General features: G+C 42.8%; 1 protein-coding gene across 4 annotated transcripts; it reads right to left on the reverse strand.

Moving 5' to 3' along the window:
• Nucleotides 1–304: 304 nt before the first annotated feature.
• slain2 (SLAIN motif family member 2) lies at nucleotides 305–14578 on the reverse strand. 4 transcript variants are annotated; one of them, XM_023339384.1, is made up of 10 exons: nucleotides 13850–14578; nucleotides 10877–11019; nucleotides 7219–7386; nucleotides 6961–7134; nucleotides 6511–6870; nucleotides 5233–5379; nucleotides 4199–4285; nucleotides 3451–3489; nucleotides 2826–3033; nucleotides 305–1891 (listed from the first exon to the last, which is right to left on the reverse strand). In XM_023339384.1, exons 1-10 carry the CDS (start codon nucleotides 14332–14334, stop codon nucleotides 1828–1830), a joined length of 1875 nt encoding a protein of 624 aa, XP_023195152.1. In that variant the 5' UTR covers nucleotides 14335–14578; the 3' UTR covers nucleotides 305–1827. The 4 variants fall into 4 exon arrangements, with proteins under 4 accessions (XP_023195152.1, XP_023195153.1, XP_014330345.1 ...); XM_023339385.1 differs by lacking the exon at nucleotides 4199–4285 and having other exon boundaries at nucleotides 13850–14577; XM_014474859.2 differs by lacking the exon at nucleotides 3451–3489 and having other exon boundaries at nucleotides 13850–14577.
• Between the last annotated feature and the right edge of the window lie 921 nt (nucleotides 14579–15499).

The following is a 15499-nucleotide window of genomic DNA, read 5'->3' on the forward strand; positions in this document are numbered from 1 at the left end:
GATTCAATCTCCTCTTCGTTCTGCGCAAACATTACAGGCTGTTCCTGGCAACCAGGAAGTGACTTCAGGTGCGTAATACGGTTTGTGTGTTGAATACATAATGCTTTTAAAGACCTTACTGAAACGATGGCTACCTAGCTTGCCGGATAGATGGTCATTAACTGTACATTTTGGTTTATAATTCTTGTTTTTCTAGTAATTTACATCAATTACTTAATCTTATTTCATCTATTTATATTGTTCAATCAAATTAAACCCAACTTGTTGTTTTGGATGGGGAAAAAACAAGTCAGAGGACACAGAAGAAAGGAAACTTTTAAAGTTTTATTTGAAATGTGACTTTACACAGGAAAACCAAATGGTATGGTTGTGGCTATAAAAAAGGTTCATTAACAAAAAATGGTTCACACAAAGTGTGTGCTATATTTCTTTTTGCAACATTCATCCTGGCTTCCCACCAAATCTGAGCTTTGACAGAGGCACCCATCTCTTTAATAAATAGTTTCATTTACAGAACCAGTATTTTTTATATATATAAATACAAAGGCAAAAGGAACACTTTAAAGCAATTAAGTGTGTTGATTTAGTTACAAAAACAAACAGGCAAGCATATTAACCAGGCATAGATGCAAAGCTGAAAACATCATTGGCAAAAAAAGATCTTGGCACAAATCATAAACTCAAGTGACATTTTAAATTATAGGCACTGGTTGAAGACACTCACCAAAGCAATGACCCAAACACCAGTCCCAACACCGGCATGCCTTTCTTGATTCATGTAGCATGTCATGTGAAAGCCTATCAAAACCTTTCAAACTATTTTCAAGTCCTTTTATTTTTCCCCTCTTGAACAACACACACAGATCACTGGGAAACATTAGAGTTGTCTTGGTTGCATCAGCTGAATGGGTGACAGTGATAACTTCTCCATAACAACAAAAAAGAAAACGAGTCAGGTTCTGGAAACCAATACAACTTCTGTTTATTGATGAGCTGTCCTTTAACTGAGCACTGTGAGAAATGCCCTGTAGGGGGCGTTATAGAACTGAGGCATCCCTCACTCTGGTTTTCCACCAGAACTTATCTGACGCTTCAAGACCAAAATGAGGCTTTGGAGAGTTAGCTTGCAGCTGAGGTTCATAGTGAACATTCTCAAGAAACAGAATTTTTTTTTTAATTCAAAATACTGATATGGATGTTTGGACATATGCTTCTTAAATAATTTGAATAAATAATTTGTAAAACAAACTTGTGCATACATTCTGGCTGACTTTTTAATATATATTTTTTTTAACTTTATGAGAGGAACGATTAAAGAGTTCAACCCACACTAGAGAGGTGCTTTCACTGTTGCAAGACATCAAACAATTCTCTTAACATCACGGGACAGTTCACCTGCACACCATCGTCATAGAGACCACTCACCAACACCTGCTGAACACAGAGCAGAAGAACAGAAATGTGTGGAAACATTTCAACCTGAGGGAGGTGACAGGAGAGCAGAGGCGGCAGGAGGGAGGCCAGGCATGGAGACATGACTGCAGGCAGCATGTCCTCTTCTGGGTTCTTTGGCATTTTCTGTGTAGGCCGCACTAGACGCCTGAGGGCCCCCGTCCCCCGCAGAGCCAGTCCCCCCAGAGAACGACGATGGGATGGACGCCCTTTGACACACTGTGGAGTCTCTCCTCTCCTTTTTAAAACTCTGATTTATACACGTTTGTCTGCCTCTTTAAGGAAAATCTTATGTAGGTACATAAAGTGCCGAGTTGTGTTGTCGCCTTCCTTCTGTTGATAGTGTGGCCGGAGAGCGCCCCCTGCTGGCTCGGCTCAGTAACAACCTTCTCTCCAGTTGTCGCCTGTACTGCCGTAAGCTCTAGGAGCAGGAAGAGATCTAAAGGAAAACAGGATTACGTTTTGATAAGAGTACAGTGTGTCTACAGTTATAAATTATACAAAATATCTAAAATGAGTTGAAGGATAGGAATTAGAATGTTATTAAAAATAAATTTCAGCAATTTGATGCATTTTTTTTTTTTACATTAAAGTTGAGGAAATGAGAAGCTACCAAGAAGCTTGTTTGAAATGCAACTAGCAATTATTTTAGTTATCAATTATTCTATTAATTGAATAATTAATAGAATAATTTTTTAACTGGATAAAAAAAATCGGCACATGTAGCAGATCTTTCATTGAACCACTTAAGCATTTTTAATGCTAAATTGAAAATGCAGTAAAAGATACAAACAAATAATACAATTCCCCTTTTTTAAATAAAAGTATGTAATTTTTTAAGATGCAATAACAAAGCATTCCTTTAGTGTATATTTGATCATCTGCAGCTAAAACTTCTAATGTGAAAAGATCAGCTACTTCTACTTGACTTATCAATACAGTGTAAGGATAACTTGTTGATAATTTTTATACATTTTTCATACAGTTTTGGCTTAATGACTACCTAAGCATGTTGTTCTTTCAGCAAACTGGCAATTTTTGAGATGGTATTTAATGATTAATCAATCACTAAATTAGTCGACGATTATTTGAATAATTGATTCATCACGAGTAATCCAATTAATCGTTTCAACCTCAGAGAGGGAGTATATTAAATCTCTGAAATTGGGTTTCTGTAGGAAAGTTGTGAACAAATATCTTGCCTGAAATGGGTAACGCTCTTAAGGTTTTCATCTTGGTAAACGCTGATTAGTTTCCATGGAAACTTATTTACATCAGTAACTTTTTGAACTGGATTATTGATATAAATCTGATGACATTTAAACAATGGCGATGTATAGAAGTGTGGGAGAACGTCACATAGGTAGGCGTACCTGCGCACTGGTTGAGCCAGCTTGCTGCGAGGCAGAGGGATGCCTCCTCCTGCAGCAGCACTCGGTCGAGGAAGGCCGCTGCGGGGCGGAGCCAGCGAGCGGGTCGGGGTGGAGGTGGCAGAATTGGGGGTGGATGTGGCCTTTACAGGCTGCCTCAGAGCCAGTGGTGATGGCGTAGCTGGAGTTCGGAGTTTACTGGGAGAGGGGACTGCAGACGGTTAAAGAAAGAAGGAAGTCAGGTGTAACCGCGTTAGGTGAGTTGTTCTTAAACTTACACCATTTACTTGTCCAGGTTAGCGATGACATGATGATCAACAATGCAGTGGTGTGAGACTGGCATTAATATGAGGTCAGTAGAGCAGCATGAAAAAGTATGGTGATATTTAAAACAAAAAACATCCCACTACCACAAATCATCCTTACTGGTTGGAACTACAAAATGGTCACTCAAGCATGAATAAAATGAAACGGATCTTATCGGACACAGCTGCTGACTGATGATTCGTCATGTGTTGACAGAATGAGGCGAGTCACAAACGGAGCGAAAGCACAACATCGATACAACCAGGGAGCGCAAACACAGTCACAGGATACTTAAAGACGAGAGCCGTCAGTGAATACTCACTGAAATCACCTTCTTCTCCAAAGCAACAGGAGAGTGGGACTGGACAAAGACAACAGAGACAGGCCTTAATTCAGAGCAGGCAGGAAAGGGCCTTGGGTGTGTGCGGGGACTGTCAGACTGTTTTATTACTTTCAGGATCCACCAATCACATAGCAGCCATATTTCTAAATGCACTTGCTACAGCTGGTTAATAAGCTTTTGGGGTTACATTTAAACACAGTCTGGCTATCTATGGGCTTGAAACTATGAATGGAAAATTTGAAATCCTCTAAATGTCTGCAGTTCATTCAGGCTCTGAAGTTAGCTTTATAGCTAAAACATTGACCCAGGGTCTTGGTGTGGCGCGTGTCCTTGAGTGTCCAGTTACTAACGCTAACCGTTTTGAATGCTACTATAAAATCCTGTTAGCAATCCAACAAAAACCAAATGAAATAAACAATCAGCTGAACCCTGTCCTCTCTGTGATCAGACTGTAATACAACCAGTCTGCTCCACTGTGTTATTTCCTCCATCTTCACAAAGAGAGCTGCACAAACAGCATCTAAAATGCATTACCTTACAGCCTCAGAGACAACAAGCTGAGATCAAGTGCCTTAATGCACTTCGCTCACATCCTTTTCAGCCCCATAAATATGGCAAGCTCATCATCTACACTCATCGATAGTCCATGCTTTCAGTGTGTCAGACGTTGTGCACATGTCAGTGTGTAAGATCATTTGGACAGCCTCCAGCTGCTTCAGGCCGTTACCTCGCAGGGCGGTTGGCTTTTGGAGAAGCTGTTTGGGTTTCGGGGATGAACGAGAAGTACCGGAGTATCTTGGGAGCTGAGCAGCAGCTGGAAAACACGGCACAAGTCAACACGGATGTCTGAGAATCACCGCTTCACTGGAGAGCATAAAGAAAGCCTGGAAAGTCCACCAGGGGGCTCCACACACACACAGTTTGAGGATGCTTCTTCTAGGAGGTGGAGAAGTCCAGAGGAAAGAAAAAAGGAGGGTGTGGGTTACCCATGCTTTACAGTGAAGAGAGCGGTTAGATGGGCCCACATGCCTGGTGCCACCAAAGCTCAGGTAGAAACAGACAGAGGACCAACATGTGCCACCGTTAAAGATGAAGATCTTCTGCAGCCCAGGAGAAAACAGAATCTGATCTAAAGCATGAAGACTAGAGTTCCCCGTCCCGCAGACACCCATGTCAGGGTCAGCAGCTGAAACCTGCTCTGTTCCTACTGATCCTGGATTAAGAAAACACCATTACCTTCCCCTCTCTGTACAGGATTACGTTAAATGGATAGTCGTTATTTACAGAGGGAGGAATTTACCCAGAAAGAACAAAACTATAGAGATAAATCTGAGGGAAGTATGTTAGTGTGAAAGGTCCTCCAACCAGCTGCCAGTACCATGCTTTTACTCTGCAGGTTGAGAGCATTCCATTCATGTTAAAGTTAGACAAGAGGAAAAGATGAATAAAAGATGTTACTACCAACACTGATCAAAGAGGATCCCCCCACACACACCCAAACAACAAAGCCATGTCACTACAAAGAGAGAGTCCCTACAGTGGAAGTGCAGCCAGAGAAAACAACACAAATCCCACTCACACAATGACTAACAGGAGATTACAAAGCCTGTCATGTTGCTGAGCTGCAGAACAAAACAAATGCTTGAATAATGCCAGCGGAGTGGTTACAATATTTAATCTGAAGGCTGCTGCAGCATAAATAAGGTTTGTTTGTTCGAGTCACATCAGATCACTCAGGACGCCGTCAGGGGTGATACTCACTGGCAGACTGGCTCTGGTGTCGGGGAGAGCCGCCGTTTGGCACTTGAAGGTTGGACTCGCAGCTGCGGCTGTTCTTGACCGGCTCTGGCGACTGAGCCGTCACGGCGGCCGAGCGCGTGAGGTTGGGAAGACTTCGGCGAAGCTTTTCTGCAACAGCAGGACAGAGGGCGAATGAGTTCAAAGCGAACGGCACGGCATGCGGCAGAGAAGTACCGACACGTTTCTATGAGATACCAATATTCTCATGGAGCTGCTGACTTGAAATTCACACCAGATGTCAGTAATAACAAGACATCTACACAAGCTTTTCTTTGTGTGGATCACTTGAATTATTACTAGGACTAGATGATATGGCTTAAAGATAAAATCTGATTTTTTTCATACCAGATCTGACTTTGAGATTTTTTTTTTCTTACTTTCTTTTCTACAAAAATTACAAATGAGAGAAATCATCCCTACTGTGAGTTGAGTAACAGCATACTAGAGCCAGGCTATAAGAATGTTTGTTTAATTATAAGAATATTCGCAGAATAAAGATGCAATTTTACCAGGAGCGTTATTAAAATCGGACAACCTCCATCCATGTGATTCTTTCTTCAAAATAGTCATTTACACGATTGTTTCAAAATCCTGCTACTGACAATAACTTGATGCTAATATGTTAAAAGAAAAAGTATTTCCTTATCTGTAAAACCAAAGCTGGAGTGTAACTTAACAAGATGCTCAGCATTTCTTATTTTAATTTTTTATTTTTGTGTAGAAGTTTTCATAAAATCACTACTTCATTCTCCTAATATCACAACTTTATTCAGCTAATATGGTGACATTAATATTGTATTGTTTAAACTTTATTCCCAGCTAACTATGACTGCTTGTAATATTACGATTTTATACTTGTAATTAAAAATGTTTTGCCTAGCACTGATATTTTGTCATAGTTACCCTGAATTCAAAGTCCAAGTAAACAGAAACTGTAAAACAAACGTGTCAAACAACATGACAGACACTGACATCACTTTGACCAATGGGAAACAAAGAAGTGAAATGGTTAAAAAAAATCCCAATTTTCCAAAAAGTAATTCTTCCAAAACTTTTTAATGTGACTTGGACTTTGAGTCTGCAATAAAATCTACCTACCTGCCTATCCATCTTTCCATCTATATTGCCCAAGCCTAATTGTTACCATTGATTTAATGTCAACAGGTCTAATACAGATTTTGAATTAGAAAACCACTGATAAGTTCAATACTTGCAGAGGCCTGTGAGCTCTGTGTTTACCTTCGTTCTTAACCACGCTGGTCTGCAGGTCGTGGCCGTGGCCCTGCAGCGAGTGGCGCGGCTGCTGCAGCCGGCTGATGATGGGCTGCGGCGAGCCCCGGCTGTGGCCGTAGTCGATGGAGCGGGCGGGTGAGCGCGAGCGGGGGGAGTTCCTCGGGGAGACACGGGGGGAGTGGCGAGGGGATGGACTGAAACGGCTGGAGGGCAGGTTGGAGGCGAATGACATGTGCACCGCCTCTTCCTCGTCCTCCAGACTGTGCGCGTCCAACTCCTGGTCGCTGAAGGTGCTGCGCCGCAGCGAGTGGCAGGAAGAACCCGAGCTCCGCCTGGACGCCGTGGCGGCGTACTCCTGCCTCAGACCTGTCGACAGACATGAACGGTGTAACAGAAACGCTTTGGGAGGCAGAAAATCAGAGCATAGCTGGAGGTAGAACTGTTGCAGTAACGTACTCTCTTCCTGCATGCGTGCCATTATCTGGACGTCTGTGACGTCGTTGAGTTTGTACGTAGTCGAGGAGCCCACTGAGTCCTCGTCCATCTCCGATGTGCTCAGCTCACTGTCCACTGATGACTGCGGACTAATCGCCGGAGGATTCCTTTCCACCGCTGCGTTTCTCTGGTGCACTGGACAGGAAGTCATTCATGAACATTTCAGTCTCCTACTAAAGAAATACTGCGCAGCAGAGTGAGATAACAAGCGCTCCATACCAGAGTTACTGGGCATCAGCTGCTGGCGGACAATGGGAACTCTGCAGGGCGTTGAGGAGGGGGAGTTGAAGCCGCTGCTGTAGGGGCTGTTGGCTGCATTTGTGCTATATGGGCTCCCGTAGCTCTGCTGGAGATAAGGGCTTCCATACAGGCTCCTGCGCTTGTTGGCTAAAACAACAAGAACAGACCATGACTGAATGAATAAATACCAAACCAACCAGTTCCTCTAAGAAGCTGTGATCACAACTATCAATGTAAATTCACTCATTATTCTCACATTTTGTGTGGTCTTGCAATTTTCACCAGTCAACGCAACTTTACCACATATCTAACCATCTTAACGTTTTCTGGCTCTCTTTTCTTTTCTGACCAATCACTGCAACTGAGTTTTGACCAATCCTCTTAGCCTCCATCAAATTTAACTTCCTGTTTCACAACATCTCATGAAAAAGCCAAACTTGCAAGATGATAGCATGTGTGACGCTAAACAGTAAACTTAGCTCTTTTCTTTTCCTTTTTGCAAAATCAGTTTTGAGATGTTCTGTAAGACCTGCTCATACTCTAAACATGTCCTGTTAATTCTGATATGGAACGATTATTTTGCGCTCCTCAGGATGTGATTTTATTTGTGTTAAAGGCGCTTCTTGAAGAACATACTTGGAAATGTTATTTGCACTTGAAATATTAACTGTTAAAATCCTGTCTTTTTGTGGGAAAGTAATTTCAGGTTGCTACAATTCTAACTGTTTCCGTTCGGCGTTGCACTGTTTCACCCTCACCTGATGCAGTGTGTTGGGTCTCAGTGTGTGAGCCAGCGCCTCAATGAAAGCTCTGCACTGTGCTGTAAGTCTGGTCGAGTGTCCAGCACCGTATGTTGAGTGTGGGCCTGATAGAGTTCCTAAACAATGCACGCCATTCAATCCATATGCAGGCAGAACAATGCAATTCTCTGTGACAGCCTGCAAACCAGCAGTCAGAAAGCTCAATTCCTGAGCCCAGTGATCTCAATCTGAATCTGGCAGATGGTTGACAAGAAAACCTCTGGTGGTTTTGAAGGCCGTCGTCTCGTTTTCCCATCCCAGAGTTTCTTTCTCCTTCTGGCTGGGTGTGTTTACGCTGCTCTGTGGTGAATGGAAAGCAGCCATTTAAGGCCGACTTCCTTCTCCATCCAGCCGGCCTCTTTCACTTTCCCTCTTCCTTCACCCTCAGGCTCGGCACTCTGTCCTCCTGCATTATTCAGGAAATTCCAGCATGTCCATCCTGCTAACATCTGCATGGATCAGCTGCTGAGGAATGTCGACAACACATCAACATGTAGGTCTGTAACGCTGAGCGAAATGGACAAATCAATGCTCTGCTTTCCCCATTTTTCTACTTCGTCTGGTTGTAGAAGTTTGAACCAGGTAAGGTTAGACGGCTTCTTAAGGATTTTGCGGCTGTTGCGTAATATACACCATCTCATCAGCACACTGTCATTCCACAAAGGCACGGGCCAATCAAAGGGAGCTGCAGCTCAGGGACAAACTAAAATAGTATGCCCTAAAACTCTCATGTCCTGAAAAAGAAGTGCTGATCCCACCCACCATGACTTTAAAAAACCAAAAAGCTTAACAGTCATTTAAAGATGGAAAATCCCAAGTAACCCAGCAGACAACCGGTTGCTTCAAACCAAGCAGGACTAAATGTTTGAGAAGGGGAAAAAAAATACAACACAAAACTGAGAGCTGAAGTTCATAAAGAAGGAGCTAAAACAGCTGCACAGAGCTGTGGGCAAATCACGAGAAGAACAAACAGAGACGCTTGTGCAAACAAGGAGATAAAGGCCAGAAAGGAGAAGAGGGATAAAACTGGCAGTGAAGTGTGAGACGGACTGTGCTTGAACAGATTCGGAGGTCTGGGATTCAAAGTTTCTGCTCAGAAAACGTGGCATGTGACTCCAGGGGACATCTCTCTGCTGCGGGAGGCAGCTGTCAAAGCAGGAAAGAACCGCGTTGAACAGTTCCAGTCTACCAGGACTATCTGATATGAGAGACGTCGTGCTGCTAACTTAGGGCGCTAACTCTCAGGCAATTCCTCTGTGGAGGTTATGCAACCGAGACATGTCACCGGAGGTTCTGATTTTAGCTGGGTGTGCACATACAAAAGGCATGGCGATTGATTGGAAACGAGGTAAAATATCTGACTGCTTTGTCAATGTGACTGCACAGAAGTAACAATATGCTGTTCTTTCAAGTCTGTGCAGAGACAAACTAAACCAACACCATGGCAACAGGATTTCCAGGCTCTTGTTAGAAACTGGGTGTAATGGAAATTACACATGGGTGTGTCTTCTGACTCTGGTCCAAGTTTTCATAGAAGTTAGTAGAGAAGTTGAGATTAACTTAAGATAGAGACTAAATGAAATAAACCTTTGATTGTGCACATGGCAGAAGAATCTAGGGCTTTTGCAGGTTTAGCCAACTCAAATTTAAGGCTTTTTAAGACCACGATGAATGAAATTTTAGACCTGTTTCGCAACAGAAATTTAAAGAAGAAAATCGCATATTTTTCAGGTGCATTTTTGCACATAATGCACCTGAAGCTATGCACTGTGTGCAAAAACTCTGGAGTGGAAATCTTTTTAGCTTCACATGGGTTGGCAGCAGAAGTGAGCCAATAGTGAAAACGAACATCGTCCAGCCAACTGGTTATAAATTTGCACTTATCCATAATAGACACAAAAAAAATCTAGTTAGTTCGCAAGCAAGGGTGCATTAGCAGCTAGTTACTGTAGACTCAACCCCCTAAAGTCACAGAACACAATGAAGAAGTCTGTGTGTGACTTAAACTTTTGCTTGTCAGAGAAGTCCTGTGAGAAAAACAGCTTAACAAGCTACAAAATTTAAGAGCTGTGATTCGTGTATTTGAGGCCAACTTACATTTTATTTCATGAATTTAAGACAATTCAAAGTATCAATTTTAGATATACAAATTGAAGGATGCGCGGACACCCTTCTCAGTCACACGAGGAGGCCAATGTAAGATGACATTCTTTTAAATCTACAGTGACATCACCTACAACAGGCAGAATAACCCTTCGGCCTCGTCGCTAAATCAAGACAGTGCAGTGAGATCTAGCACAAACACCTCTAAGCACATTCAATAATCTGAGGAAAATGACCCAGTAAACAAACACCAGCATTCCTGGATCTGGAGGAAAACGTACATAGAGCTTTTCATTTAATATTCCTGGGAAACAAAGCAGAGAGTCCCATCTACCCCAGTACACAACCTTAAGCCCAACATGATCCAACGGTCACGTGAGCATACCGCTGTCAAAATGGAAATGACCCGTCTCTTAGTTTAGCATTGAGGATCTGAAGCCAGTCCTCCGCCCCGCACAACAACTATAATTAGTGGGAGTCCAAAAGTCAACAGCAGATATTGCGCTGGCAGAAAGCAGCAACGGTGTGTTTGAATCCAGATTGAGCAATGGGATATTTTACACTCTTCAGAGTGACTGTGCCATTAACAACAAAATACAGGTTGTTTTAAATGCTGCCATCTTAAAAAAATAACTTCACTTTATGGTAATTGGAGTTATCTTAAAAAAAAAAAGTAAACTTTTGCTACTACTTTATTAAAAGAAAAGAGATAAAGATCACGTGTTTCGGTTTACCTGAGAGGGTGAGGTCCAGCCTGTGGATGAGCGAGCGTTTGGCCGATTCCATCTCAGGACTCGGGTTGTCTAGAGTTTGCCGACACCACACTATAGGACTCAAGGTTTTTTGCAGCGGACTGTTCAGTTTTGATTCATATAACCTGAGATTAGAAAGGAGAAACGAATGAACATACATGGCTGCAAAAGCACAAAATCTTGAAAAATCAAATGTTTTTTATTGTCTAGTTTCTAGTGCAAATATCGTAATACATTTGAAATAATACAAAATTAACTTAAAAGTAACTTTTCAGTAAACGTATAGGAGCTTGTTTCAAGTCAATAATTGATTAAAAAAATGCACTTGTTCCACTAGCAGATTTCTTTTTATAAGACATTTTTTCCATAAGTAAAAAATCTGCCAATTTTAACCAATATTAAGGAATTACTGACTTAAAACAAGCCCCTATACTTTGCTGAAAAGTATAACTATTTCACCTTCATCCTTTAAATAAAATGCATGTTTTCACACCTCATATATTCTGGTTTTACTACAATATGCAACACAAGCAGGAAATAAGAGGGAACAAAAAGAAAGAAAAGTTTAAGAATACATTTAGCAATGACAAAGAAAGCTGGTTTGGTGATCAGTGTGTACATAACCCTCGAAGGATGAGGTCATCAAAGCTGAAAATAGGTATAAAAGTTTTCAGGACATTCCACAACTCAGCTGGCCCATTCTAAAAGTAAAACCAATGTGTTTATGGTTGAGATAAGATAAAAGAAGGAATCTGAGTCAGCAGCTGTCAGCGCCGTTGCATTCGCAGAGGAAGCCTGCGAGATGAAAGCAAGAGGCACTGCAGGGAAAGTGAAGCTAATGCTGGGAAATACCGGTCTAGAATCAAGACTGCATGTTTGAGCCACTTGTAAACTCTATGGAGGTCATTCAAGTACAGTACAGCGCTCAGTAAACCTGCGTCTTGAGATAAAACGAGTGTAGTAACCGACCATAGATGGGCCGAGCGCTGCAGCGGCAGGGAGCGTTTTAAATCCACTCTAATGCTAATTTATGGGATTACGGGAGTCTGTGACAAGAGCTGACGAGATCTGGGCACTACGTGGTAATCCTGGATTTCAAGCTGATGTAAAACAGGCTGCGCCAAACGCTCTGCTGAGCACGAGTGAGCAGTGTTTGGAAGTAGCCTGACATCACTGCCGCAAACAACACAAATGACAGAGCTTGCTCTTTTTTACCTGGACATCAGGGAGCTCAAATAATTAGGCTGAAAAGGAGGTTTGCAAGATCTGCAGCAGTGCATTTACAACCTTAACTTGGATGATAAATCACTGAGTAGAGCACATATTATGCTGCACAAAGAGCCGAGGATGCCTATTAGGGATCTTCTGAATAGCAGAAGCCAATTAAATGAGCATAAACAGGCATCTCTTAAGGAAGGCCCATCATTATGTTCGCCTACGTTTGTAACTACGACCTCACAAAATAACTCCTCCCTTCCATCGCTAACTATGCATGTCCTGTTTTTAAAACTCCACAGATTTAAAAAAAAAACTGTCCGTCACATCATTGCCTCAGTTGAAAATGCTTCTAATAAATTGCCTGAATTTTCTAAGACCGTTTCTGCACACTGCTAGTCAGCAGGCTGAAAGAAGGTCCAGAAGTGGAAACCGAAGGAGTGACAGAGATCATTCCTACCAAGTTGTTATTAAGCTAACGCTGATAGCTTAATAACAGTGTTAGCTCAATGACACTACTAATACTGTTTTAGCGTTAGCAGTTTTAGCTCAGCATTGTTATTAAGCTGAAACTGCTGGTTTTAAAGTGTAGAGCTTATTTTCAAGTGTTTATTGTGTAGAATGTTGTACTCTTTAGCCATGTTGAGTTTTATAAAGTACTAGTGATTATGAGAAGGTGTTATTAGCCAGCTAGCTGTAGCCAGCCTGTCATATCCAAACAGCTCTTACTTCTAAGTAATGAATGTGTGTTTTGTTTCAGCCAGCTAGCTGGCAATGTGCAGCAACAAGTAAGACGGAGAAGGTCCTGTGACATTTTACATTGCACACAGCTGAAGAAAACGCTGACCATTTTCTGGCTTATAATTTGTAACTTTTTATCCCTGGTAAGCCTGGAAATCACCGATCAGCCCATGTCTTCTGGTATACGTCTCATTTCACTGTACAGACAGAGACGTCCTCACTATGTTAATCTTTCCAAACATTATAGTGAGAGTGCAGTAGAGCTGCTGGGGAGACATGAGCTGCTGGATTAATTCTGATAAACAATACATGTTCCCAAACGCTAATCCTTGTCTGTGCAACCCTCAGACATGACCTGCTTTTATCATGATGTAGCTCTCATTGTTTATGATCCCTGCAAATGCTGTGTTAGAGGTCAGCTTTATGAAGGCGTTGTGGCTTTCAGTCCAGTGTGATGAGATGATTTCCCAGCTATGTCTCAGTCGGAGCCGCAGAGCTCTGAGCCAAATGCTGTGCTAAGAGAATTGAGAGGAGGACTATAACCATGGCTACCTCTCCCACATGACTGCCGGCCAGAAAAACAAGTCGGTTTTCACTTTACACACTGATCTCCTTCCACCACTCCCAGGGCAAGCTAAACAATCTGTCACTTTAAAACGATAATCTGGAGTCCAAACCCATCAGAATTAGGTTTCACTAATGTGCTTCTAGAACAAGAAGTTTCTGAATGGCTGAAGCCAAACTACTCGGGTCAGGAGGGGGTGAAGGGGTGGCTTGGCATCGCCCATATGTGTGCCAAACAATCCCCTCTGGTGATCCACAATGCAGCTCCTTGTGGGGATGACTTCATTATTTCAGACAGTTTACTGGGGTGATTGTTAGCCAGGCGTCTATGTGGCAGCAGCTAATGTGCAGAGCAGCTGTGTTGGGGAAATGAAAGCTGCCAGCCAGCCCTGAAGACACAGGCAAGTTTCCTCCCAACACAAGCCCGTCACTCACCAGCTGTCCTCGTCTTCGTTTAGACAGTCCATGTCTTCAAGATCTAAGATGTCCACTTCATCTAGGATTGATGTTTCCCCGTCAGCCGTCAACCCCCCGGCGTTGTCTGGGTAAAGGTTGTTCACACTAGACAGAGAGGTGGCAGCAGATGCCCCCTCGCACTCATACGCCCTCTTGAAGCTGATGCCGTCGTAGGACAGCCGGGGTCTCGAGCAGCGGTTGTTCTCCACCGACCCACCGTAGCCGCCCGAACCGCCGAACCCCACCCCAGGGAAGCCGGCCAGACTGGCTGCCATCCCCACTGACAGGGCGGACGGGTCGTACCCGGCGCTCAGGGGTCTGTGGTTCGCCGACATGGCTCCGGACGAAGACAACATCGTGGACCTGCTCCGGAGCTGCTCGTTCTGCTGCTCGAGTTTTTTCACCAAGTCCTGGAGCTTCCGCACCTCCAAGTCCGCGTTGATGTTAGAGTTGATATCCTCCATGGTGATTCCTCAGCCAGTCGAAAATACACTGCGGTCCGGAGTGTTTTCTTGACGGTCCCTTTCTTTCTCTTTTCCTTACCAATACCTACGTGTTCAAAGAAGACACTTTGGTGTTTGACTGACTTGGTGAGCTCAGCGTCGTCATCTTCTCTGGATACTCGCGTTTACGGGCAGGGTCGAGGCCATTTTCATAATACTCGTCACCAACTGTGAAAGACCAACAGGCGGCGGATAGCATACGTCACTGCGCTCGATGTCGAGAGCGAGCACGTAACCAACACCTATTTGCTCGTGCACGTTGAACCACGTCATTAGGGAGGGAGGGCGCGGTAAATACCGTAGATATGCAGTAGCTGCATACTTACATGTCTTGTAAACCAGATTGAACGCGTCCAGACTGAAAGATTGTTGCTAATAGACATGTAGTTAAACAAATTCTAACGTTAGCTAAAACTGATAGACAACCTGCGCTCCATAAACAAATGCACGTGTCTCTGGTGACATCACACAAGGCACCAAACAAGTATAACCTGAGAAAGCAGTTTACAATTTATGAAGGCAGACCTATTTAGTAAGGGAGGAAAGCTTCATAAAACAAAACAAAAAGGTTATCTACTTCTTGCTACATAATGAATGGACTCGAATTAACCTTATTTGTCAGAAGGCTGAGGTTAATTTCATTTGCAAGACCCAGTCCTAATTACTTAAAGAAATGAATAAATGAAATGTAAAAAGAATTTCCCTGACAACATGAAGTAGACTAACAGATGTTATAAGCACAGATTAGAAACAAACTTATTAATGAAAGCAATTACAAAACAACTTCTAAGGCTTTGGAACTCAAGTGAACCAGAGCGAGGCCAATTATCCACAGCCTACCAAAATTACTCCAAAACCACACAGGCGACACATTCAGTAGGTCACAAAATAACCTAGAAAAACATCTAAAATGCCTCAGGCCTCACCTGTTTTTGTTAATGTCAGTGTTAATGACATGGCAGTAAGAAAGAAACTGGGTAAAATGGAGTCCTTGGGAGCTCTCCAAGGCAAAAACCACTGTTGAATAAACTATCAGCATTTTGAAAAAGAACACAATGGTTTGCCTGTTCAGGATCTGGAAGACTTGAGAAGGAGACTGACTATCTTTCTTGACCATAAACACAAG

The sequence above is a fragment of the Xiphophorus maculatus genome, chromosome 9, assembly GCF_002775205.1.
Source record: "Xiphophorus maculatus strain JP 163 A chromosome 9, X_maculatus-5.0-male, whole genome shotgun sequence".
Classification (NCBI taxonomy): domain Eukaryota; kingdom Metazoa; phylum Chordata; class Actinopteri; order Cyprinodontiformes; family Poeciliidae; genus Xiphophorus; species Xiphophorus maculatus.